Source organism: Ovis canadensis, chromosome 20 (assembly GCF_042477335.2).
Source record: "Ovis canadensis isolate MfBH-ARS-UI-01 breed Bighorn chromosome 20, ARS-UI_OviCan_v2, whole genome shotgun sequence".
Lineage (NCBI taxonomy): Eukaryota > Metazoa > Chordata > Mammalia > Artiodactyla > Bovidae > Ovis > Ovis canadensis.
In genome coordinates this window covers 45813962-45837989 of record NC_091264.1, presented here as the reverse complement: position 1 = coordinate 45837989, position 24028 = coordinate 45813962, and the positions used below count along the sequence as shown (strand labels likewise).

General features: G+C 43.6%; 1 protein-coding gene, 1 long non-coding RNA gene and 3 other non-coding genes across 8 annotated transcripts; 3 read left to right on the top strand and 2 right to left on the bottom strand.

Annotated features, from left to right (window-relative positions):
- Positions 1 to 941: 941 nt before the first annotated feature.
- Positions 942 to 1014, bottom strand: TRNAA-AGC (transfer RNA alanine (anticodon AGC)). Its single transcript has one exon. It is a non-coding gene; the product is annotated as a tRNA-Ala (tRNA).
- Positions 1015 to 4390: 3376 nt separating this feature from the next.
- TRNAY-GUA (transfer RNA tyrosine (anticodon GUA)) lies at positions 4391 to 4480 on the top strand. The gene is given in 2 exon segments: positions 4391 to 4427; positions 4445 to 4480. It is a non-coding gene; the product is annotated as a tRNA-Tyr (tRNA).
- A 380-nt stretch (positions 4481 to 4860) lies between these two features.
- TRNAY-GUA (transfer RNA tyrosine (anticodon GUA)) lies at positions 4861 to 4950 on the top strand. The gene is given in 2 exon segments: positions 4861 to 4897; positions 4915 to 4950. It is a non-coding gene; the product is annotated as a tRNA-Tyr (tRNA).
- Positions 4951 to 7468: 2518 nt separating this feature from the next.
- On the bottom strand, positions 7469 to 14466 carry LOC138426026 (uncharacterized). Its single transcript, XR_011251492.1, has 2 exons — positions 14327 to 14466; positions 7469 to 8104 (listed from the first exon to the last, which is right to left on the bottom strand). It is a non-coding gene; the product is annotated as an uncharacterized lncRNA (long non-coding RNA).
- On the top strand, positions 12532 to 23805 carry ABT1 (activator of basal transcription 1). 4 transcript variants are annotated; one of them, XR_011251491.1, is made up of 5 exons: positions 12532 to 14810; positions 15472 to 15677; positions 15833 to 16319; positions 23142 to 23292; positions 23613 to 23805. XR_011251491.1 is itself a non-coding variant. In XM_069564656.1 (3 exons), exons 1-3 carry the CDS (start codon positions 14330 to 14332, stop codon positions 16211 to 16213), a joined length of 1068 nt encoding a protein of 355 aa, XP_069420757.1. In that variant the 5' UTR covers positions 12532 to 14329; the 3' UTR covers positions 16214 to 16720. The 4 variants fall into 4 exon arrangements, 1 of the variants encoding a protein (XP_069420757.1); XR_011251490.1 differs by having other exon boundaries at positions 23142 to 23365; XR_011251489.1 differs by having other exon boundaries at positions 23142 to 23805.
- The last annotated feature ends 223 nt before the right edge of the window (positions 23806 to 24028 follow it).

Here is a 24028-nt window from a genome sequence, read left to right as displayed (position 1 = left end):
TGCTCTTTGAAAGCGAATTGAGGGCAAAAGAGTAGACAAGAAAAATGGTCCAATTTTCTTTTCAAAAATAACATGGGCCTTGGATACACAGTTTATTAGATTGTCCTGGATTTTCTCACCAAGGCACCAGAGCTTCCAATTCAAACAAGTTCTCCACTGCGATTTCTCTCCCGTGCTGTGCTGGCCTCCTTACTCGCTTCAATCGTGTCCGACTCTTTGCAACGCTATGGACTGTAGCTCTCTAGGATCTTCTGTCCAGGGGATTCTCCAGGCAAGAATAAGGGAGTGGGTTGCGCGCTCTCCTCAAGGGGATCTTCCCAACCCAGGGATCAAACAGGCGTCTCTTAGTCTCCTGCACTGGCAGGTAGGTTTTTTACCACTACCGCCACCTGGAAGTCCTTCCCTCCCATAATTAGGCCATATTCTGCAAGATTCCAGTATTAGTGCCAGCAGCAGCCCCACCAACTCCGTAGAAACAGCCAGATGACTTCAGAAGAGGAAGAGTGAATGTAAAAAACAAAAAGCCCAAACCTCAAACATACCTACATATTCTTTAGCTCGTCACAATCGTGTTAAAAAGTACATAAAGCTATTACCTCCCAAGTTTTCAAAAAAGGTTCTGGAAATCATTTGTTTCAGTTGTAAGAATCTGAGGTTACCTTCAAAATGTCAGATATGTGGGAAATTGATTCTGAGAATAAAAATGTAACATTAACGTATAAATAACTGGAATGTAGATGTGTAAATTCACCTGGTAGAGACAATCTTCAAAAACGGAGAGAAAACCCAAAGAATCCCACCTTGCCTACCCTATCACTGAAGACAAAGGTGAGATCATCAATATTACTGAATTGTGTCTTTAAGTGGTAATGCTTAAGCAAGGTGTACATTATTTACTGAAGCATGGGAATAAAGCCCAAAGCATAGGTGGAACATAAAGCTGGAGAATGCGGGCATCGATCCCGCTACCTCTCGCATGCTAAGCGAGCGCTCTACCATTTGAGCTAATTCCCCATCCAGATGGATAAACTTGTCTTCCTTTCTCGCTTTAATATCTGAAAGTAATTCAGAACTCGTGGCCACTGCCATTTGTACCTGTGTTCGATATTGCACAAGAGTTTCACACTGGAATTATATCTACGGAAACCGGGGACAGGGAGGAAATTGCAGGTGCATCCAGAAGGGCAATTCAAGTTTCTCAACCAATGAGACTCGGCTTTTGGCCATCCCAACAGTTCCTTCCAATTCCCTCACTCCTAAGTTTTCCACCGGTTGACTCTGCTAGCTCCAGAAACAGATTCTCCAGAGTTCGTACAAATGTCCCCAAAGATCTGCTTTCCATCTGGCTTTTAAAAAAAAATCTCCATAGGTGGACACAAAGTCACGAGGGGATGTGCGTCCCAGTAAATTCCTCCCTTCATTCTGACTTCGTAGTCCCAATTTGGATCAAGCGTGTACAAGTTATTTTTCTAAGGTAAATATTAATAAGAGAAGAGAATATAATCATGGTTACATGCTTAGATCTGGATTCTCTGCAAAACAAAAACAAAAGTAGTAGATGCCACTTTTTATTCTGGGCCTGTGGAGTACCAGGTACCAAGTACTGTATTAGGTGCTAGGTACTGCACAGAGTTAGTTCTGAAGAGAGAACTCTTGGGCATTTCAAGGACCATCACTTGCAGTAAAGTCATTTGAAGGTCCTCCTCCAACATCTAAACATCAACTACTTCTTTGTCTGAAATTCCATCATTAGAAACTTTTTGTTCTTGTTGCTTAATATTATTTTCTAGTCTCAATGAAATTGGGTCAAGGTGATAAAATTGAAATGGAGAAGATGGAGCATTTTACTCAAGAAAGTGACTCTATGTTCCTATGTTGTGTAGGCATGCTGTGCAGGCCTTTCCAGAACCCTCTTAATCCTTTTAAATGCTTGTGCTTCTCTTTTCGTTTTTACTGCAATCAGGGCTGACAAAAAAAAAAAGTGAATAACTTTCTGTGGGAAAAAAGTCCTCCACCTTCCTGTACCCACTCCATTTGAGACAAAAGAGTTCAAAACTCAGATATTCCAAGTTTATGTAGAAAGCCACCGTTTATCTCAAAACTCGGCTCAAGGTCAGCCTTGCCTTGTCTCCATCTACTTGTTCTCACTTTACTCTTCCTTGGATAGAATTTACCCAGGTACAAAAGTCAGTTTGGCCTCCACTCATTTTTTTTTTTTTAACATTTATTTTCCATGATTATATTAGGGGTGCAAATGTGGAACTGGTGTGAAAAAAAGAAAAAAGTGGCCTAATTCCACAATTCAGATCCATGGATTGAGCTTTGGGATGACTGATTATGAACTGGGACCAACTTGGGGATTTCAACCATGAGCTAGGAGTTCTAGTTTCCAATATCATTGGATCAGGTATTAAAATTTGAGCCTCTTAGCTTCCGTTAGAAGTAAAATGAAGATCAAGAATACTGTCTTAAAATTCACAATGACATTTTACCAGTTGTTGAACTATTGACTGAACTCTAAGCTCACTGCTCTGGACTGAACTGTGTTCTTCCCACATCCAAGTGTGACTGTATTTGGAATTAGAAAGTGATTATGGTTAATGTAGTAGTTAGGATGGGGCCCTGATCCTGTGGGATTACTATCCTCATAATGGGAGACATCAGAGTTCTCTCTGTCAAATCAGGAAAAGAGCTCTCACCTGGAACTGAATGGTTGTCATCTTGATTTCAGACATCCCAGCCTCCAGAACTGTGAGAAAATTAATTTCTGTTATTTAAACCACCCAGTCTATGGTATTTTGTCATAGCAACTGGTGCAGACTAAGACACTCATCCTTTAATCTGCCTTGTGATAAAGGACTTAGGACTCTATAAACTATACTGCTGACTTACTACTAGGCTCTATATTCAGTTCAGTCACTCAGTCATGTCTGACTCTGCGACCCCAAGGACTGCAGCACACCAAGGTTCCCTGTCCATCACCTGAGCTTACTCAAACTCATGTCCATCCAGCTGGTGATGCCATCCAACCATCTCATCCTCTGTAGTCCCCTTCCTTTGTCAAAAAGGAAACTAGAGGGAGAATGCCAGGCTGGAGGAGAAAGAGGCAAGGTGGACTTGTCTTCTCAGTTTTCTTCCTGGGAGCTTCCTGTGCCTCTAAGTATCACCCCAGTAAGACTTCTGGATCCCAAGACACAACAGTTCTGAAGCAGCAATTGAATCCAGCACCATGCTGAATTTTTCACACTTGGCATATTTGCTATTTTCCACCTTGTATCTGAAGCATGGATAGGACACTGGACAATGAATGAGAAACTTCACTTTCTAGGATCTTGCCTCTCCAGCTGGTAATTCTCTGTTAGGTCAGGAACACTGAAAGTTGCTAGATATTTTCTTAATTTTTCATGGAAAGGGATTTAATTACTGAGTTCAATATTGACTACATCTCTCAATATTTCTAAATAGAGGGCATTGGTAATTGCCATTTACAGAAAATTTGGGAATATTTTTCAATAATATCATTTTGTAGAAATAATATAGTTTTGCATAAATTTGTATAAAAGCACAGACATTTATAAAATATATTTTCCTTAAGTATATTTCCAAAGAAAGCCTTTTCTCTCCAGATAATTTAGTGTATTTCCCATTTATGTCTATTTCTGCTTTAGGCACAAGTCTAAGGCAATCTCTGTTGAACCTCAATGTCTGACCATTTTCTCTGGAAAAAACATTTATTTATATTTGCATTTAAATTTTATAGGTGTTTTGGTTTCAATTTAATTGCACCACAGTAATCATTCAATATAATATGAACCACCCAAATTATTTATCCAACTAAAAAAATTGACACTCCTTATATTTCATGATTAGAGCTATGAACACACACAATTTCCCATTAGATTTTCAGAAAGAGAATCACAATGATATGAAAATGCACCAGATATTTCTTTGCTCACAACTTAAGGATCCTCTTCAACCTAATTGTTTGTGTTTTCAGTAATTATATCATTTATTGAGCAAAGCTAGACACTTTTTTCTAGGGAAAAAGGAAATGGTAATTAGAGGGGGACAGCAGGAAATCGGACGTAATGCAAGAAACTCACCCTAGGTATATAATACTTAGGGAGGAGGACATGGGATGCCGGTAGAATTTTTGTTTAAGATATACATAGAACAATATCCTAACGTCCTAGATGTACAACCCAATGGATTTTAAATATTTATTAAATCCGTGAAAGCAACTACCCAGATCATGACATAGGACCTATTCAGCCTTTAAAAAGACTGCTTTAAATTAATTATACTTTTAAAAAGGAATGCATATTATCATAGCAGAAATCATCTAAATAGACATTAGAAAAGGGAGTCTAAAAGAGGCCTTAGACGTGATCCTTCGATAGCTCAGTTGGTAGAGCGGAGGACTGTAGGTACTTGATTCATGGTCATCCTTAGGTCGCTGGTTCGAATCCGGCTCGAAGGAGGAGAGTTTTTGAAAATTACAGGCCGAACCAGGTCAATAGACAAAGATCTTTACCTTCTCAAATGAATGAATTGGATAGTAACTCCGCTTCAAGAAAACAAGTCCCTCTTCTACCCATTTAGGAAAACCTTATCACTCATGGCTCACTTTTGATTGAGAGAGAAGGAGCTAAAGCAGATAGAACAGGAGTAACAAAGCACAACTCTCTAATGTTCAAGGGAATTAATTTTTAAAATACACTTCTATAATTACTACCCATATTAATTTTAGAATATTTCTAGCACCTTTCATGTTTACCTCTATTTTTGAAATAAACAGTCAAAATTACAATACTCAGATAAAAGAATATTTAAAGTATTCTAACAGAGCTCCTCACAGCTCCTTCGATAGCTCAGTTGGTAGAGCGGAGGACTGTAGGAACTTAATTCGTGGTCATCCTTAGGTCGCTGGTTCGAGTCCGGCTCGGAGGAGATCTCATTTTAGCAAAAAACCACTGCAAGCCTAAGGGAGAAAGCAATGGTGCCCCACTCCAGTAACCTTGCCTGGAAAATCCCATGGACGGAGGAGCCTGGTAGGCTGCAGTCCATGGGGTCGCTGAGTGTCGGACACGACTGAGCGACTTCACTTTTACTTTTCACTTTCATGCATTGGAGAAGGAAATGGCAGCCCACTCCAGTGTTCTTGCCTGGAGAATCCCAGGGCTGGGGGAGCCTGGTGGGCCGCCGTCTATGGGGTCGCACAGAGTCGGACACGACTGAAGTGACTTAGTAGCACTGCAACCCTAAACACGATGACCTTGTAGGAATATATAGATAAATAAACAAGTGAACCTGAGGTAGGCACAGGAAGCTGTCAAAAAAGTTTTTTTTTTCATCTGGGTCGCTAAAGAATCTCCAGTAACTGATTTTTCAAGGAACTGAGAAGGGGTTATGGCAAAGGGGTAGGTCACCCTATCACAATGTTTTCATTTTTCCTAAAGGTTCAAAGGCCCTTTAGAGCTCTCTGTTGAGACTTATGTGAATAAACATTCTATCAATGACAATTTCAAATATACCCAAGGTAAAGAACACAGCATAATTTACCATTGTGGCCATCACAGTAGCAACTGACATCATCTACTCCTGCACAAGACCCACCTCCCTGATTCTTTTAGTCAATCCCCAAAAGTTTTCTCATTTCACTCTTTGTGGCTCAGTATTTTGAAGACTTCGGTGTTAAGAGCTAAAAGTGAAACCTACTTTGTTTCTCTCCCCATTCCAAAACAGTAGGAAGCAACTGGCAGAAAGTTCTCGTCCATAAATGAATGAAACAGGCATATGAGAACTAGAGAAATAGAGTTTGTTAGTCTTTAGAACCACTCCATCAAAGAGCACGTGGCGAGTTAACTTTAGAAAATATACTTGGAGTTCTGTTCAGCAACGACTGTCATCTCGGATTATGACTGTAGGTAGATTTACTACTGCTTCCATCCTCTGGCTTTCTTGGCTCCCTGGTTCCACCGGGATGGGAAATCTTGAGCCACAAATTCGTCCACAGCCCCTTCCAGGAAGCCGGCCCGAGTATTTGTACGCATTCCAGAGCTCGGCGCCTTGCAGTCGACCCCAAGGCGGATGTGGGTCGGAGGAATCTTGGCTCCTTAAGGACACGGGTAGCGCGCACAAACGGACAAGTCCTCCGGCCTCAAGATGAGGAGAGCGAGCCCGGAAAGCGGCCTCGAGTTTGATGAAGGGACCGCTTTCAAGGCCTCGCCATAGTTGGGAACTGCCAGGGCCGAGTCCGTTCTAGCGGGTTGTTCAGCTGATGGAGGTGAAAAAGGAAAGAAGCAGGTTGCTCTGACTGGACTGACTCCATTTTTAAAAGAAAAGGAACTCCATCTTACACCCTCGGCGAACTTTTGGACTGTATATCTGGGAGGCCATGGAGATAAAATACCAGCACACGAACAGGCCTCCCGGGCGGACAAAAACCCAGACCAGGCAGACCCCGTACCTAGACCTCCCCGAGCCAGAAGGAATGCAATGTCCACTATCTAATCAATCACTATCTGTAATCTTAATAATATTTATTGATGTGGGCTTTAGAATGTGAATTTATGGCTAAAACCTGATTGTATCTCTTACTAAGGTTGTCCAGAGCCAGTTTGGGTATGTGAGCTTGGGCCCATACACTTTGGGCACAATAGATTGTCACAAAACTCGGTCGGGGTCCCTGGCTAAAGAGGAAACTCTGCCTCTGACCGCGAGTGTAATAAACTGCAATCCACTATTCACGCTATCCTTCTGAGTGAGTTTGTTTCCCGGAGCTTTTGGCTACATTTCATGCGTTGGCCGGGAAACTCCTCACTGTGAGAGACAAGTCCCATTTGGGGCTACTCCGACGCTTCGCGGCTCTGATCTTCTAGACGGGGTTAAGGCGCCTCGTCCTTCTGTAAAGATTCCACTTCCCCACGCCGGGATCTTTCACGTTAGTGGGTAGTGGACTGGGGCAGGGGAGTTAAGCGCTCACGTAAGGAGATTCCCACCCTGCGGGGTGGAAGAGGGGGCCTGATCAACCCCCTGGGAGGGAATAGGGGACACATTGCTTCTGCTGCTGCTGCTAAGTCGCGTCAGTCGTGTCCGACTCTGTGCGACCCCGTAGACGGAAGCCCACCAGGCTCCTCTGTCCCTGGGATTCTTCAGGCAAGAACACTGGAGTAGATTGCCATTTTCTTCTCCAATGCATGAAAGTGAAAAGTGAAAGTGAAGTCGCTTAGTCGTGTCCGACTCTTAGCGACCCCATGGAGGGGACACACTGACCGTCAAAGTCATAAAGGAGGTGGTGTCCGCATCGTCTTGGGGTAAATTATTACCAGGCGATTGCGAGAGGGCTTTGGGAAGAAGAAACTTGGTCTTTGTGTGCTTATATTCTGCCCTCCCCGAGGAGGTGTCCCATCTGCTGTGGAATTCATCCCCTCAGGGTTGTCAGGCTTAAAGAAGGAAGATACGCGAGTGAAAACAATTTGACCTTTCCCGAGACCGTCTGGGACGTGGGATATTTAATCCATCTATGTTTTCATCCGCACCCAATCAAGCCCACCAAGGCAGAACGGACTTTCAAAGTGAGAGGAGAAAATAATCTTGGACCACTTGGTGTTCTGGTTCGGCACTGCGGACCTGCAGATGAAGACTCGCCAATTCCCCTTCTAGCAGGAAGGCTCTCCTCACCCCAATTAAGAAGGAGGCAGAATGGCAATATGTGTTTCATTGAGTAGAAATATCAAGAAGTACTTAGGATACCGAGAACTTCGTGGACAGAACGAAAAGGGAAGGAAGAAGAAGGTCCGAGAATGTAAGCTAGATGGGAGGAAGTGAATCTAAGGCAACTGTATTGGAGTGCATGATTAAGAATTTTAAGAAGGAATTTGAAGAAGATTATGGGGTGAACATGACGCCTAACCGATTCCGCATATTCTGTGAGGTTGAACGGCCCTCTATGGGAGTAGGATGGCCACCAGAGGGCACCATGGACTTAAAAACAATAAAAGCGGTCTGCGGTAGTCACCGGAACGCCGGGGCAGCCGGATCAATACCCATATACTGATTCTTGGCTGTGGTTGGCTCGAGATCCTCCCCCTTGGGCAAGACTCTGCATTCAAAAAGAGAGAGGGAAAACATTAATGGCACAAAAATCGATTGATGACAAAAAAGAAATTCTGCAGGATCCGGACGGGAGCGATTTGCCCTCTCTCCCATACTGGATGACGCGCCGGCCACCTAATGCTCACCAGGACCGGAGGCCGCCTTAATGACCACCGATCCAGGGCCTGCTGGGGCTCCACCAGCTGCTCCTGGGCCAACTCCCCCGGAGATCGTAGAACCGCCATTTCGGCAGGCTCCGATCCCGGCGGTAGGAACCTCTAGTCAACGTCCACAGGACTCAGCCTCAGCCGAACCTCCTAAAAAGTATCAGCCTCTCCCGGTGAGTACTGACGGAAAGGGGGAAGGAGACACAGGAATTCGACAGAGGCTGCGCTCCGCCAAAGAGCCGGGGTAAACAAATGCCTCACAGAGAGCTACAACAGGGTGCAACAGCTCCGGTTCAGGGAGCAGACACACACTACCACCAGCCTCCCCGAGCCTACTATTACCAACCATTTTCCTCTGTGGACCTACTAAACTGGCAGAAACCCAAGGCATGATCAGGCTGATGGAGACTATTTTTCGAACCTACCATCTTACGTGGGAGGACATAATCCAGCTGCTAGTTTCCCTCTTCAGCACTGAAAAAAGACACAGGATCCATACTGAGGCTAGAAAATGGCTACAAGAAGTGGCCCCCGAGTGTACCGTAAACCCACAGCGGTGGGCAGAACTAGCCAACCCTGATGAAAGGCCCGATTGGGACTATAACACAGAGGCAGGAAGGGGCCACCTTGAGAGATATAGGACGGCTATTTTTACAAGGTCTCAAGAGGGCTGCCGTAAGTCTATAAATATGGCAAAACCAACCGAAGTAGTCCAAAAGGAAACTGAAACACCTACTGAGTTATATGAAAGACTATGCAAGACCTATAGACTTTATACACCAATAGATCCAGAGGCAGCTTGGTCTCAAATTGTGATAAATACAGCCTTCGTATCTCAAGCCTACCCTGATATCAGACGCAAGCTCCAAAAGGTAGGCAGAGTATTAGCCATGACCAGCACACAAATAATTGAGATTGCTAATAAAGTGTTCAAAAACAGAGACGTGGAGGCAAAAAAGAAGGCTGAGAAAAAACGGAGAGAAGAAAACAAGAGAGCAGATCAGAGGATGGTGTTACTGGCTGAGGCCTTGGGAAGGCCCCTCCTTGGGCCTTCCTCAATACCTCCACCCCCTCTAAATCAGCCTTGGTCTCCTGGCAAGCCTCCTACAAGGAAGCCCAGGATCGCCCTGCAACCAAATCAATGTGCCCATGCCGGGGCTTCAGCCACTGGAAAAATGAATGCCTTCAGAACAGCTGGGAAAAATAACTGGCATTGATTGTTTTAGGGCTGGCTGAACTGGAGGCTGAATAGGGGTGCCGGGGCTCAAAGACACAAGGTCCCCAAGAGCCCATGGTAAAACTAAAAGTGGAGAACCAAATTATTGACTTTATGGTGAATACTGGAGCAGAAATGTTAGTGGTGACCGAACCGGTGACCCCCCCAGAGAAGGCCATTGCTGCAGGAGTAACCAGGGAAAAGCTGATTAGACTATTCTGTCTACCCCCAAAATGCCAGATTGGGGTGGGGGGGGCATCAAGTGACTTATGAATTCCTGTATATTCCTTAATGCCCAGTACCTCTTTGTGGAGACTTGTCATCTAAATTGGGTGCACAAGTGACCTTTCTCTCCAAGAAAGACCCGCTCTCGACCAGCTGTTTACTCTCCCTTTTGGTAACCCCTCAAGATGAATGAAGATTGCATGATCCTTTGGAAGGGAAGCCAGATGGGTTAAACAATCCAAAGAGAGAGCTGATCCAACAATTCCCTGAGGTTTGGGCGAAAGATACACCCCCACCCCGCCCCTGCCTGGGCTTGCCAAACATCAAGCTCCCGTGGTAAGAGAACTCAAACCTGGTGCCATACCAGTCAGGAAATGTCAGTACCCGCTAGCACTGGAGGCCTGAGTTGGTATCCTGCCACATATAAATAGGTTACAGCAGGCGGGCATCATGATTGAATGCCAGTCAGCCTGGAACACACCAATCCTGCCAGTTAAGAAGGAAAGGGGACAGGACTACAGGCCTGTACAGTACCTCAGACTGGTCAATCAAGCAGCGGTAACTCTACACTCCACTGCTGCTAACCTATATACCTTACTCAGCCTCCTCCCACCGAGTGCTAAGATCTATACTTGCCTGTATCTAAAAGACACATTCTTTTATATCCATATTGCTCCGGTATCTGAACCCATTTTTGTCTTTGAATGGGAAGATCCCACAGGGAGCACCAAACAACAGCTCACTTGGACTTGCCTCCCGCAAGGATTTAAGAATTCCCTGATCATTCTCGGGGAAGCCTTGGCTTCCGATCTGGACTCATTCCAGCCAGGAAGGTTTAGATACTGGCTGCTACAATACGTGGATGACCTGCTGTTGGCTGCAGAGAATAAAGAACACTGCTGGGAAGGAACTAAGGCTTTGCTAGAACTGTTGATGGAGGCGGGCTACCGAGTTTTGAGGAAAAAGGCACAGATCTACAAGATGGAGGTAAGATATTTGGGGTTTGTCCTGAGAGGGGGCAAAAGACTGTTGGACCAATCCAGGAATGCAGTAATCCTGAGAATCCCACGACCAAAAACCTGCATAGGTCCCAGAATTTTGGGGAGCCACTGGGTTTTGTAGAATTTTGATCCCAGGATACTCTCAGATGGCCTAGCCCTTGTATGAACTCCTAACAGGGCCAGAAGGGGATTTACTAAATTGGGCTGAGAGGCAGCAACAGGCCTTTGAAAAGTTAAAATTGGCAATTACATTGGCACCTGCATTGGGTCTACAAGAACTTACTAAACCATTCACTCTTTATGTGACTGAAAAAGACAAAGTGGCTATGGGGGTATTAGCCCAGGCCATGGGGACACGGGATAGACCAATAGCCTATCTCTCAAAACAGCTGGACAACATTGCCATTAGATGGCCCGGGTGCTTTCGGGCGATTGCCATGGTTGCCTTACTGGTCCGAGAAGCAAACAAGCTAACTGGGCCAAAACTTAATTGTAAAGGTTCTCCTTAATTGTAAAGGAGGTCAGTGTTCTCCTATGAGGGGATCCCCACAAATGGTTGTCAATGTAGCAGATTACCCAATGTCAGCGACTTTTATGTGAGAACCCTCATGTTACTATTGAGCTCTGTCAGGCCTTAAATGCAGCTACACTCCGTCCTATGGGGGAAGGCGGACCCTCACATAATTGTGAATAAATCCTGGAAGTTTATGCTAGCAGATCTGACCTGAGAGACTAGCCAATCCCGGACCCACATTGGGTCCTATACACTGATGGCACCAGCCTAGTGAAACAAGGACAATGGGAGTCGGGGTATGCAGTAGTCACAGAAAAGAGCATCGTCGAGGCTGGTTCTCTGCCATCTCACTGGTCTTCTCAACGGACTGAATTATGGGCTCTCATTCGGGCCTTCCAGTTTTCAAAAGGTAAGATGACCAACGTTTACACTGACTCCAGGTATGCTTTTGCTACTTTGCAATGTATGTGGGGCCCTATACGAGGAGAGAGGGCTCTTAACAGCTAACGGAAAAGACTTTAAAAACAAGGAAGAAATCTTGACCCTACTAGATGCTGTATGGGAACCTGAAAAAGTAGCAGTAATATATTGCTGGGCTCACCAAAAAGAGGGCACCCTGCAGGCACGGGGAAACCAACAGGCAGATGGAGCCACAAAATAAGCCGCTGAAGAATTTGGAGGCACTGGGGTGGGATTGTTAAGGCTTTTGTGCTCTTGAGAATGCCCGAGTTAACTTCAACTCTTCCACAGTATACCCCGGCCCAAGACCAGCTGGCTGAAACAGAAAGGGCCACCAAGAATGAAAAGGGCTGGTGGGGACTGCTGGATGGCAGGTTGCTAGTTCCTGAGATATTGGCCTCTTCATCAGGGTCTTAGGTAGCCCAGGCTACCCACTTGGGATGTGACAAATGGAAGAATTAATTCGGAAATATTTTTTAATACCACGGCTTTCTTCCTTGTGTGAAATGGAATCCAAGAACTGTTCTGCTTGCTCACAGGTCAATGCTGCCCCCAGACATAAGCAGAAATCTCTGGGAATACAATTAAAGGGTACTCTGCCCTTTGAACATTTAGAAGTGGACTTTACTGAAATGAAACCCTACTGGTATTATCATTATTTACGAGTCATGGTATGTATCTTTTCAGGTTAGGTGGAGGCATTCCCCACCTGAACTGAAAAAGCAAATGAAGTGCCTCATTGTCTGAGTCGAGAAATAATCCCCAGATTCTGGTTCCCAACCAGTACAGGATCAGACAATGGCCCTGCTTTTGTAGCCGATTTAATTCAACAACTATGTAAACCTCTTTTTTTATTTTTTTTATGTAAACCTCTAAATGTCAAATGGAAATTACATACAGCATATAGGCCCCAGAGTTCCAGAATGGTGGAAAGAACCAACCAAACCCTAAAAGATACACTTTCAAAATGGATCATAAAGACTGACTGTTCATGGACTTACTTCCGGTGGCCTTGCTCAAATAAAGAATGACCCTGTGTTTCCATGGTTATTCTCCTTATGAAATTGTCTATGGAAGACCCCCTCCCATAGTAAGACAGGTGTTGGCAAATTTGCCAGGTAAGAGGGGAATGGGATTTCACAGAGGATGGAAAAATTAGGTAAAGTGATAAACCAGGTAACTAAGTTTGTCCAAGAATGGGTGTCATTCCCCCTTGGGGAGCAGATTCATGAATTTGTGCCCAGTGATGAAGTGTGGGTCAAGGATTGGAAGCATGACTCCTTGGCCCCACACTGGAACGGTCCATATACTGCTGTACTAACTATACCCACGGCAGTTAAAGTTGCAGGTGTTACTCCCTGGATCCATCACACGAGGGTGAAGAGGACATACCACACAGACCTGGAGGACGCCGGGTGGACTATACAAAAGGACCTCGCTGATCTCCGTGAAACCAACATCATCTTAAAAAGAAAATATGAAGCTCCACAATCGACTCCTACTACGTAGACTTTCTGGTATCCTGGGACTAACCCTAATTTCAGCACAAGACAACATTTCCATCTCATGGGCACATTCCTACGCGGACTTCCATAATAGATCTAACTGCTGGGTAGGCGGAGCTATGCCCATGTCTGTCATGGATGGACTCCCATGGTGGGTGTCACCTCTATGAAGGGGTGACATGCCTAGTTTATGTGACTATTTTCTTCAGATGAAACAACAAAAGTTGAGTGTGGAAACTGTCATTACAGCAGCCACTACCCATTGGTTCGATAAAAAGTCTGATGATCTGACAAAAGGCCGTGGGATACATTTTAATTGTATTCTTAGCTCAGAAAATGCTTATCAATATTATGTGACAGCTAATAAGTCCAAACAGTCCAAAAAAAAAAAAAAAACAGGTATTTTGACCAATTGTACCAGATATGAAATGAATGTATGCGGATTACTCCAGAAAAGGGACAACTTGTTGTGATAGCTGACATTTGCTGGGAACAGGATGTACACACTACTGGATATAATAACCAGATAATAGACAAAAAAGGACTTGAAGCCAATGGGTTTTCTACAGACAGAACAGTGCTATAAGACCTATAAAGGTACTTATGATCCCAATCAATCCACCCAATGGCCTGGGACAGACTAGGGAGTCAACCCTGGAATCAGGTGGATTGCCCCAAACAGTACTCATTGGTTATGCAGGACCAATCTGTGGCCATGGCTAGCCCCAGGGTGGGTAGGAAGATGTACTTTAGGTCTGGCCTTTGCCCATGGGAACATTAGGCCAACAATACAGGAGCCCTAAAATGTACCCTCCCTACGGGCCAGATGGTCACGATCAGCTTTCCATTGGTATGATTATTTGACTGCTACATTTGTTCCTTCGTTGGGCACTACAGATATAATGATTAGTTAACACTCAAACTTAACTAATGAAAAAACTGAAATTTCAGTAAACTTCAAAAGTTGAGCCATCCCCCAACTGGAGTCTCACGCGAGTCCTTCGGGTAAATGTTACTCTGACCGCTAGAATACACAGAAACCTCCCCTCACTTCCAAAACAGTTCTCCAAAATTTCCGGAAGAGCATGCCTCATCCCCCTCCTTTTGCATTTCACCACGGAATTCTCTAGGGTAAATTATACCTGATGGTCTACCTCGCCTTTGTCTCTTCAGCTCGGAAGTCAAAGGCTCTCAAGCTTTGTATCTCGGGGCTGACCCAGGGCCAACTTCCGCCCTCTCCGCTAGTTCCTGCACTTTCGGGCACAATCCTTTCTTTTCGTTTGACGTCACTCGAGCCGGCCCCGCCCACCCAAAGCAGGCTGTCGCACACGAGTGCGTCAGAGGCGCGGCGCTTTACGGCTGCACTGTCTTACGTATCGGCGAGCATGGAAGTAGAGGGTTTGGAGCCGGGCGCCGCGGAGCCGGGGCCTCTGGAAGGGAGTGACCAGAAACGGGAGGCAGAGGAGGAACAGGAGGAATCTGAAGAGGCGGCTGGTGGCAGCAAGAAACGGGTAGTGCCGGGCATTGTGTACCTGGGCCACATCCCGCCCCGCTTTAGGCCTTTACACGTACGGAACCTTCTCAGCGCCTACGGGGAGGTCGGGCGTGTTTTTTTCCAGGCTGAGGGTAAGTGCTCAGGCCTTGATGGTGAGGGAAGAGGGGTGGTACTCGTTGGCACTGAATACACAGTGCGTGTTTTGTTGCCTCAGCTGAGCTTGGAGGCGCTGACGGAGCCGGGGACCTGTGTCTGTTTTCTTTGGTAAGTAGGTGACGCGCACGTTTCTTAGAAGGCTGAAACGGAGTGTGGGTAGCTTTGTATACCTAGCTGAGCCTAAATTCTTCGCTAATTTTTGGATTCTAATCTCGGCTCCTCCCACCCTACTTTCTTGAGGCGAATTTACAAGTTTGTTAAATGAGTACTGCCTGAATTAAAATCTCAGTGACTTTTCCACAAAACTGAACGTATCTCTGTCATGTCGAGGTCCAGAGACAGTATATAATAGGCCCCGCCCAACTCCCATTCAGTCAGTCACTAATTGGGGTTGGGGGCCTGTGCAGGTTTTGAATAGAACGATTAGGGCAGATGTAATGATAAAAGAATTAACATTTGAGGAAAAGGTTGAGTTTAGTTGAGGGGTAAAGTGTGGACTATGCAGTTAGCCACCTCTGGGTAAAGACAAGGTGGGATCCTGGCCTGCAGGGAGGTCTGGAGAATTGGTGAGTGGGAGGTGCTGTTGAGTGGATGCTGTATGGACCTCTTTGACCACTACTTTGTCTTGAACTCCAGACGGGTTCGTGAGGCGCAAGAAGAAGGCAGCAGCTGCCTCCACCGCCGGAGGGAAAAAGCGGTCCAAGTACAGCAAGGACTACACGGAGGGCTGGGTGGAGTTCCGGGACAAGCGAGTAGCCAAGCGTGTGGCGGCCAGTCTTCACAACACACCCATGGGCTCTCGCAGGCGCAGCCCCTTCCGTTATGACCTGTGGAACCTCAAGGTGAGGAGATTGGCTTGTCTGCCGCACCATTCACCCTCTCGCCTTCGTGGCCACAGCCCAGGCACCCCTGTCATCTTTTTGGCGCCCATCCCTTCCATCAACTCCCCATCTCTGATCTGCCCTACTCAGATCTTTTCTTGTTTTCCTGTCCACAGTACCTGCACCGTTTTACCTGGTCTCACCTCAGCGAGCATCTTGCTTTTGAGCGCCAGGTGCGCAGGCAGCGTCTGAGGGCTGAGGTTGCCCAGGCCAAGCGTGAGACTGACTTCTATCTTCGAAGTGTGGAGCGCGGACAGCGTTTTCTTGCGGCTGATGGGGACTCTACCCGCCCGAATGGTTCCTGGGCCTTTGCCCAGCGTCCTACTGAGCAGGAGCTAAGGGCCCGGAAGGCAGCTCGGCCAGGGGGACGTGAACGAGCTCGCCTGGCTAACGCTCAGGACCAGGCCCGCTCCAACCGAGGGCTTCTTGCCAAGATCTTTGGAGCCCCTACACCCTCAGAGAACAGGGGGGACTCCTCATCGGTCAGGAACTCTTGAGGGTCAGAGAGGCCCCTTCCACCTCCTAGCCCAGCCCAGCGTCCCTTCTACCTTATAATGACTACCCAGGCGGACATTCTATTGTGTTTCTCAAACCAGGAGTCTGGTGAGTTCCTCAAAAGTTTTGTAACAAGGCCTCTCGTCTTCCTCCTCCCAGCTCCTGTACATGCCTGGCTGAGGCACTTAGTTCTTACTAGCATAATTATGCTAGTCTGCTCATGTCTGTTTTACCTTGTTCAGTTCTTGGCTTCCTGCCTTCTGCCCCCTGGGACCCTTTAAAAGTCCTTCTTTCTGGCCCTAGGAACGGCCTTTACCTTGAATTAGAGTGATAATGGCTAGTCCAGACAGCTGTTTACCAACCACATTATTGGGCAGCAGCAACATCCTTTTTATTTAGAAAAGATTAATAGGGACAGGGGTTAATGGGCTAGAGTGGCTTGGGAGTCACCTTCAAAATATATTTATAGAATAGAAAAAGATATATGTAAATATATATTTTTAAACATGCCTTTGTAGTTTATGGCGTGGGGGGGTGGAGATGGTCATTGGATAAGTTCCAACTTCTGTGTGTTGGACAGAATTCACCCACCTTTGATCCGTCTCCTGGACACAGGATACCTCCCTCTGTTTTAACCTGGATAGTTTTCCATCTAATCAGTTTCTTAGGCCATGCTGTTAACACTTACCGAATTCAACATTTACCTATCTAATCAGTTTCTTAGGCCTTGTTGTTAACACTTATTTAATTCAACATTTACTAAGTCACTATATGAGGACACATGGCCCTTGGTGTAAGTCTTATAGACTGCTAAAAAAGACAGATGTTTAAGAAATAAATGTATAGAAGTACTATGGGCATCATGCCAGATGTATATAAGAGGTAGAGTGAAGCCATGGGAAGGCCTGATTGATTCTATCTGGGAAAGTAAGTAACATCCTAAGAAGTGAACCAAAGTCTGAAAGAGCCTGATATACTCCTGTAATTGCAAACAAAACTCCATAGATGACGTGTTGGGTTCAGACCGTTGTAAAGGTGGGCAAAGCTTAGGAGGTAGTTGTGCACACATGATGTCCTTCTGGTGCATTTATACATTTTATCTACGCTTAGACAAGGGAATGTTCACAACATACAAAGCAGCTCTGAAGGTGATAGAATGCGTGTAAGCCACTGAGGGGAACTGAAAACTGAGACGTCAACAAAAAACTGAAAAAATCTACACACAGCCTCATAATAGAGTAAAACTCTGGCTTTTAAACTTACAGGAAGTGTTAGAGCAATAATAGTAAGTCATTTGAGTTTCGCTTGCGCCCTTTATTGTCTTAAGTTCTTTTTGTTCTTTCTGCTTAACTGTCATCAATATAATTATCATTGTGTTCTTTGGGTCAAGTGGATTCACCTACTTTGGCTCTAAATAACCAAGTTTTGTTAAGATCTCAATTTGATAAGTGAAGTTTATTTGGGAGGAGAGAAATGAATTATGATCTGTTGGGTGTAACATTTTTCACAATCCTCAAAACTCAGCACACAGAAACATCTGTGTTCATTTCATGTGGGCCTATTCCATGTGGACTCTTCATGATGTCTTCCACGTGAATCATGAAGATCCAGTTTCAGACTCTGACAAGCTGTCATATTCATTTATTCAAAGTTCTGAGTATCTGTTGTCGTTTCTCATACATAGAGAATACCAAGATGAAGAAACTAAAGTTACTAACAGTAAAACACATGTAGGGCTTAATTTTTTGAATGAATGAACTTGTGTTTCCAGATTGATGTTATATGTAGGATATTCAAAGTCAGCGTTTCAGTCTCAAGTTTAAACAGTTCTGCATGTAGAGCTCACACCTATGGGTGGGTAAGTCACAAGTGGAGTGAAAAAATGAAAATAATGAGTGGAAGGAAATGAATTTCCCAGTAACTATAATTGTGATTCCCTCACTTCTAAGCCCTTTGAAAGGAAAATACCTTTTTTATACTTCCAGTTCTGTCTCCATTTGACCAATGCTTAAGTTTTTTATATGAGTTAACTTGTTTAATACACAAGCATACAAAATCATATCATCTCCACATTTCCATCATTAAAATTAGGCTCATATATGACACAAGTTGCTCCTTAATGTTTTTTATTACCAGCATCTTCCCCAGTTGCTTTGCCTAGGTGTATGTGGTAAATGTTTATTGCATGTACATCATGTGACATATAGTGAAGAGTTACTGCAAATATGAATGGATTAATCTAATGCCAAGTGTTGCAAACTGGGTGATTTAGTGCTCAACCATCCCCTATATGATTAGACTATTAGACTAAGTTATGAACCTATTGTTGCAATGAATTCTTTGAATCAACTTAGTTACACACCATCCAAGAAGCTAGGACCCTGCATTTGCAGAAAATGATAAATTGGTAAAATGAGGAATGGGATCCTGCTTAAGAGAGTAGGAGGGCTCTAGATAGGTGTGTCCAGGCATGTGAAATTTCTGAAAATGTCCAAAAGTCACAAAGCACTCTTCCTCAGTTTACTTTTCCATTGTTCTTCATATCTCTGGAAGTAGTCTTGTAACATAATACTGTAGAGTTGAAGGGGGGAAAACCCTTTGTCTAAGCCTCAGGAATGTGCTGTTTCCCTAAGAGAGTTAATGTTTCAGTGCATTGCTTGTGGTCCCCGACTTAAAATGGTTCAGTGGTTAATTTTTCAATATCAGTGCAAAGGTGGTGCGCATTCAGTAGAAACTACTTCCAGTTTTGAATTTTGATCTTTTCCATGGCTAGTGCTAGTGATAAGTGGTGTGATACTTTCCTGGAGCTGGGCAGCCATTCAATCATAAGGGTAAATGATTACTTTTCACTCTCAGTATACTATTCAATAAATAATATGAGATAATCAACACAGTTATGAAATAGGGTTTAGGTTAGATTTTGCTCAACTAATGAAAGTGTTGTGAGCACATTTAGGGTAGAATTGGTAAATCATCTGCCTGCAATGCAGGAGACCCCAGTTCGATTCCTGGGTCAGGAAGATCCCCTTGGAAAAGGAAATGGCAACTCACTCCAGTATTCTTGGCTGAAGAATCCCATGGACCGAGGAGCCTAGTCTGATAGACTTGGCAACTACACCACCACCACCAGGCTACATTATGCTGTTCAGTAGGTTAGGTATATTAAATGCATTTTCGAATTCCAGATGCTTTCAACTTAGATGGGTTTATTTGATGTGACCCTATCCTCAGCAGAGGGAGATCTGTGTTACTTAGATTTCCCAGCCTTTAAGAGGGAGTCCCACCTCCAATTCCCAGCAGAAGCGGTAATTTTCTTTCTTTTTGGTAAATGTGTCCACCATTCCCACACCCATACAAAGCTGCTGCTGCTGCTGCTGCTGCTAAGTCCAACTCTGCGATCCCATAGACAGCAGCCCACCAGGCTCCTCTGTCCTGGGATTCTCCAGGTGAGAATACTGGAGTGGGTTGCCATTTCTTTCTTCACACACAAAGTGATCTGAGTAATAAACTCAGCCAGGGAGAATGAAATGGAAAGAAACCGGTTAAAGTGTTTGCTTTTCTAGGCTCTATTTTTTTTAATATGTTAAAATGCGGAATACCCCTGAGACTTGAACTAAGCTTCCGTGAACAGCAATGTAAAGTGTTTTGGCTTTCCCTTTCCTCAGCTTCCCCTCTCAGGCGTGAAATCAACTCAGGAGGATGCAGAAGAACTTACAAAGGAGCCTGGCGCAGGCACAAACACCAGTTGTGTCCCAGAATACTGCAGGATAGGGGAGGGCGTGGTTGGAATTACCCTGGAAACCACAGGGGAAGGATAAAAGGGGAGGGAAGGAATAGAAAATGTGTTTGAGAAGCACATCTGGTATAGAAGGGCTTCAGTGGGTGAGGGCTTCAATGGGTGGTGGCTTCCAGGGCAAAGACCAGGCAGTGACCCAGAACGTCTCAAGGGACCTGAGGATAACTGGGACTCTTGTCAGTTCCTGCCCACTCATCCCACCCATGAGCAAGTGTGTGTGATTGAGTTAAGGGTCTATATTTAAAATATACTTTTATATATTTATATACTATATAGTGTGTGTGTGTATATATATATATATATATATAGAGAGAGAGAGAGAGAGAGAATGACAACCTAATGAAAAATGCTGTTCACTTTTAGGTCCATTTTATTGATACTGTGGCACCCATTTGAACATTCAGGACAGAAATTCATAATGAAGCGCTAGTTAATATGAAATAATAAGACAATGGAGACCAGAGTTATGGCTTTCACTTAACTAAATGTGAAAGTGCCCAAACTACTCACCTAAAGGAAGCCCTCGCCTGAGTTCTTTTCAAGGAACAACTTGCTAGGGTTGGCTTTCGTGATGGTCATTTGTTTCCCCTCAACTTTTCCAACTTTCTATTGGAAAACTTAACAGATTTTCTTCTAAATTATTTACCCATCTTCATTGCTCTTACTGGTGTCTTTCCCATTTAATGTATCTTCGTGTCTATGGAATCCTTTGAGGGGCTTCCATCAATTGAATTATTAGCGAAAACTCTCTCACTGAAATAAGAATAAGTTCTGTCTGGATGTCTTTCCTTAGATTAAGCTTATGTTTAGGTAAACAACAGTTCTGCCTCCCAGTGCCCACTTAATTGACACTCCGCTTTTTCTCTACTAAGAATGATATCTATATTACCCAGCAAAAGATACATTTCTAAAATGTTATATACAGTTTAAACTGAAAAAATAACATCCTTGGAAAAGAAACTCCACAGTGTCTGGCTCTGTGGTGCAATCAGTTAGCGCCTTTGGCCCTTAACTGAAAGGTTGGGGGTTCAAGCCCACCCGGGGCTGGCTTTGATGGATGTGATGAGATCTGTTAGGAACCTTGTCTGTGGGTTTATTTACTTTCTTGATTCTGATTCCCTATCAGATTCTGAAAATCTTTACTTATTAAGTGAAATCTTACCAAATGTTTCCTAGAGTTGTCTTTGGGAAAGGTTCACTGAATATTACAAGGCTTTTGGTGATAACTGAGGGATAGAGTGAAGGTGTCTCAGGAAATCAGTAAGTTAAAGGTGTCTGCTGGTGCATGAGAGACCAATCTGGAGAGACACAAATATTTTCATGCCCCTCTGCTCTATACAGGGACCAGTGTATGACTTATGGGGACTTCAGTGAGGGAATCTAGAGATACAGAGAGAGACGAAAGGGCACAGTACAAATCAGTACAAATGACAGACATGGAGAGAGAGGGAGGCAGAGAAACAGATGAAAACTATATTGAAATCAAGATCACATGTGACTTTAGAAGAGGATCCACAGGCGCCTTTTCTAAAGGAGGCACTTCAGAAAGGCCTGCTGTGACAGAGATCTGAAATATGAGATCATCAAGGAAGGATGAAGTTTAACTTGGATTGGCCGAGGAATCCAGAGCCCAAACCTGCCCTGTGAGAACCTGAAGAATCCTAGGATCAGAAGCAAATGATCCTCAGAGGATGATTCCTGATCCAGATCTTTGAAAAAGGTTCCTGACTGGCAGACTTTCTGAATCTTCAGGAAGCTTCAGGAGTTTTTAATACAGCTTAAATTGATAAAGTACATTGTCCATCATCTTTAGAAATAGAGCCCAGTAGAAATGGCATGAAGATGTTCTCAATTTAGGAGCATCTCTCCCACCTGAAAGCAGAGCTGGCTTGAACATAGTTCTACTATTTCACAACCAGAGTGCTAAACATTCTCAAGAATCACAGGGACATTTCATGGTCCAAAGACTTCCATTTGCTACCCCTTCTTTGGAAAACATACACTGATATTCTCCAAAAGTTTGTTCCCTCAGGTGATTTCCTGGACCCAACGCATTCTCTGTTTATGATTACGAATTATTGTCCCTTGACCAGTGGATTTCTGCATGTATTTGAAAACTTTGAAAATAAAAGTGATCCATCCTTAGGGTTAGTTGAACCTTAAAATAAAAAATTCATTCCAAAGGTCTGGAAACAGCCAGGAGTCTTTGTTCCCTTACATAAAGTAATTCTCAATTACTTCCCTTAGTTAAGTGTTTAAAATACTGTTTAGTTAAGTGGTTATAAAATTAGATCAAATGGAAGCTTGATTGAATTTTAAATCTTAGTGTTTTGGCATGTCTAAATATTAATCCCATGTTATATTATGTCCATTACATCCCCATAGAGATAGTATAAATGTAGAATTTATTGTTAACTAGTCTTCTATAAAGCAACTTTAAGTGGGAGTCTGATATGAACAGTCCAGTTCATTGGAGAAATTTAGAAGTGCAAGGGTCATGTTTCTAGGTCATAAATATTATTTACTATAATTCATCGACAGATGTGAGAGTAGCTTGATGTTCACCTAATATATTTTAGTTGGTTTTAAAAGTCATAAAAAATGGTATGATAAATTAGGGTGTAGAAGAAACCCTGAGAATCATGGTGTAAAGGGATAAGCAGAAAATCCCTAAGTTCTCAGTAATTGAGACAGGTCTAGATGCTCAGATCTGAAGCCCAAGGGAGTAAAAGAATAGTTAGAAGACATATGAAATAATTCTATTCAATTTACTTCACAGAAAATATATAAAGACATAATGTTACCCATGTAATAAAGTTTGGAAATAACAGTTTTAAAAATCTTTTCAGTAGGGTAACCTAGAATAGGAAAACTCATACAATAGGAAAACTCATACAATCGGAAAACTCATATGTGAGTTTAGCATAAAAATATATGATACGAATCTCATAGGTCCCACTTGTGTGTTGCACTTTGGGGATGCTTGGGCTGTGATTCTGCAAAACACATTTCCCCTTTGCTGGCTGGTTTTCTGTTAGATTCTGTCACTAGAGGGACTGTTCTCTGGTACGTTCTGTATTCCAGGGCAACAGCTCTCCACTCTGCATTGACAAAACATTTGTTCCATTTTCCAGATTTTATGAAACGCCTGTAGATCCAGGTTTATTGTATCGTCAGAGATCAGACATCACCTGGAGGATGATGGAGGATGAGGAAATGGATCAGAAATTGAGGACAGTCACAGGACATGGTGGTGGATTTTTGGTCGAATTGGCACATTCTCAAGCGAGTGCACAGATGGGCCTAAGAGAAGGTTCAGGAGGGTGACCAAAGTCATCAAGCAGAGAAAATTTGACACGTGAGGACTCATAGGGCATCCAGCTACTTTCCCAACAGCTTGCTAGAGATTTGTCAAGTTTACTAGTATTTCTAGAGGAACATTTTTTATTTTGTTCATTTTCCCTATTTTGCTATTATATTTTTATTATTTTTCACTCTCTTAGTGTTACTCTTTCCTTTCTTCTACTGTTTTGGTTTGAATTTTTTCTTTTTTCTATCTGATTAATGTGGAAACAGATCCCTGACTTTTAAATTTCTCATTTCAGGACATCCCTGATGGTCCAGTGGCTAAGACTCCACTGGACTCCAGTGGTCCAGTCTCTCACTGCAGCGGACCTGGGTTTGATCTCTGGTCAGGGAACTAGAACCCACATGCCACAAGTAAGAGTTTGCATGCTGTGACTAAGAACTGGCACAGCCAAATAAATTTAAAAAACAAATAAATAAATTTGTCTCAGAGCTCTGTGTTTTCCTTCATACAATTTTATATGTGTATTTTCTTTTGTGGATTTTATTATGTTATCCTTCTATTATCTTTTAGTTTAAATATTTTCATTCTCACTTGACTTATTCCTTGACTCATGGGTTATTTTTTATTTCCAAATATCTGTAAATTTTTGTTATGTTTGTTGTTGATTTCTAATTTGATATTTTGTGAAATTTCAATTTTAAATTTACAGAT

Bases quoted from the DNA above. Each gene is read 5' to 3' on its own strand.
- ABT1 (XM_069564656.1), top strand. From the start codon at position 14,330: ATGGTCTACCTCGCCTTTGTCTCTTCAGCTCGGAAGTCAAAGGCTCTC. The intron at 14,811-15,471 runs GTAAGTGCTCAG...CTTGAACTCCAG, and splicing joins TGTTTTTTTCCAGGCTGAGG to ACGGGTTCGTGAGGCGCAAG. The intron at 15,678-15,832 runs GTGAGGAGATTG...TCCTGTCCACAG, and splicing joins ATGACCTGTGGAACCTCAAG to TACCTGCACCGTTTTACCTG.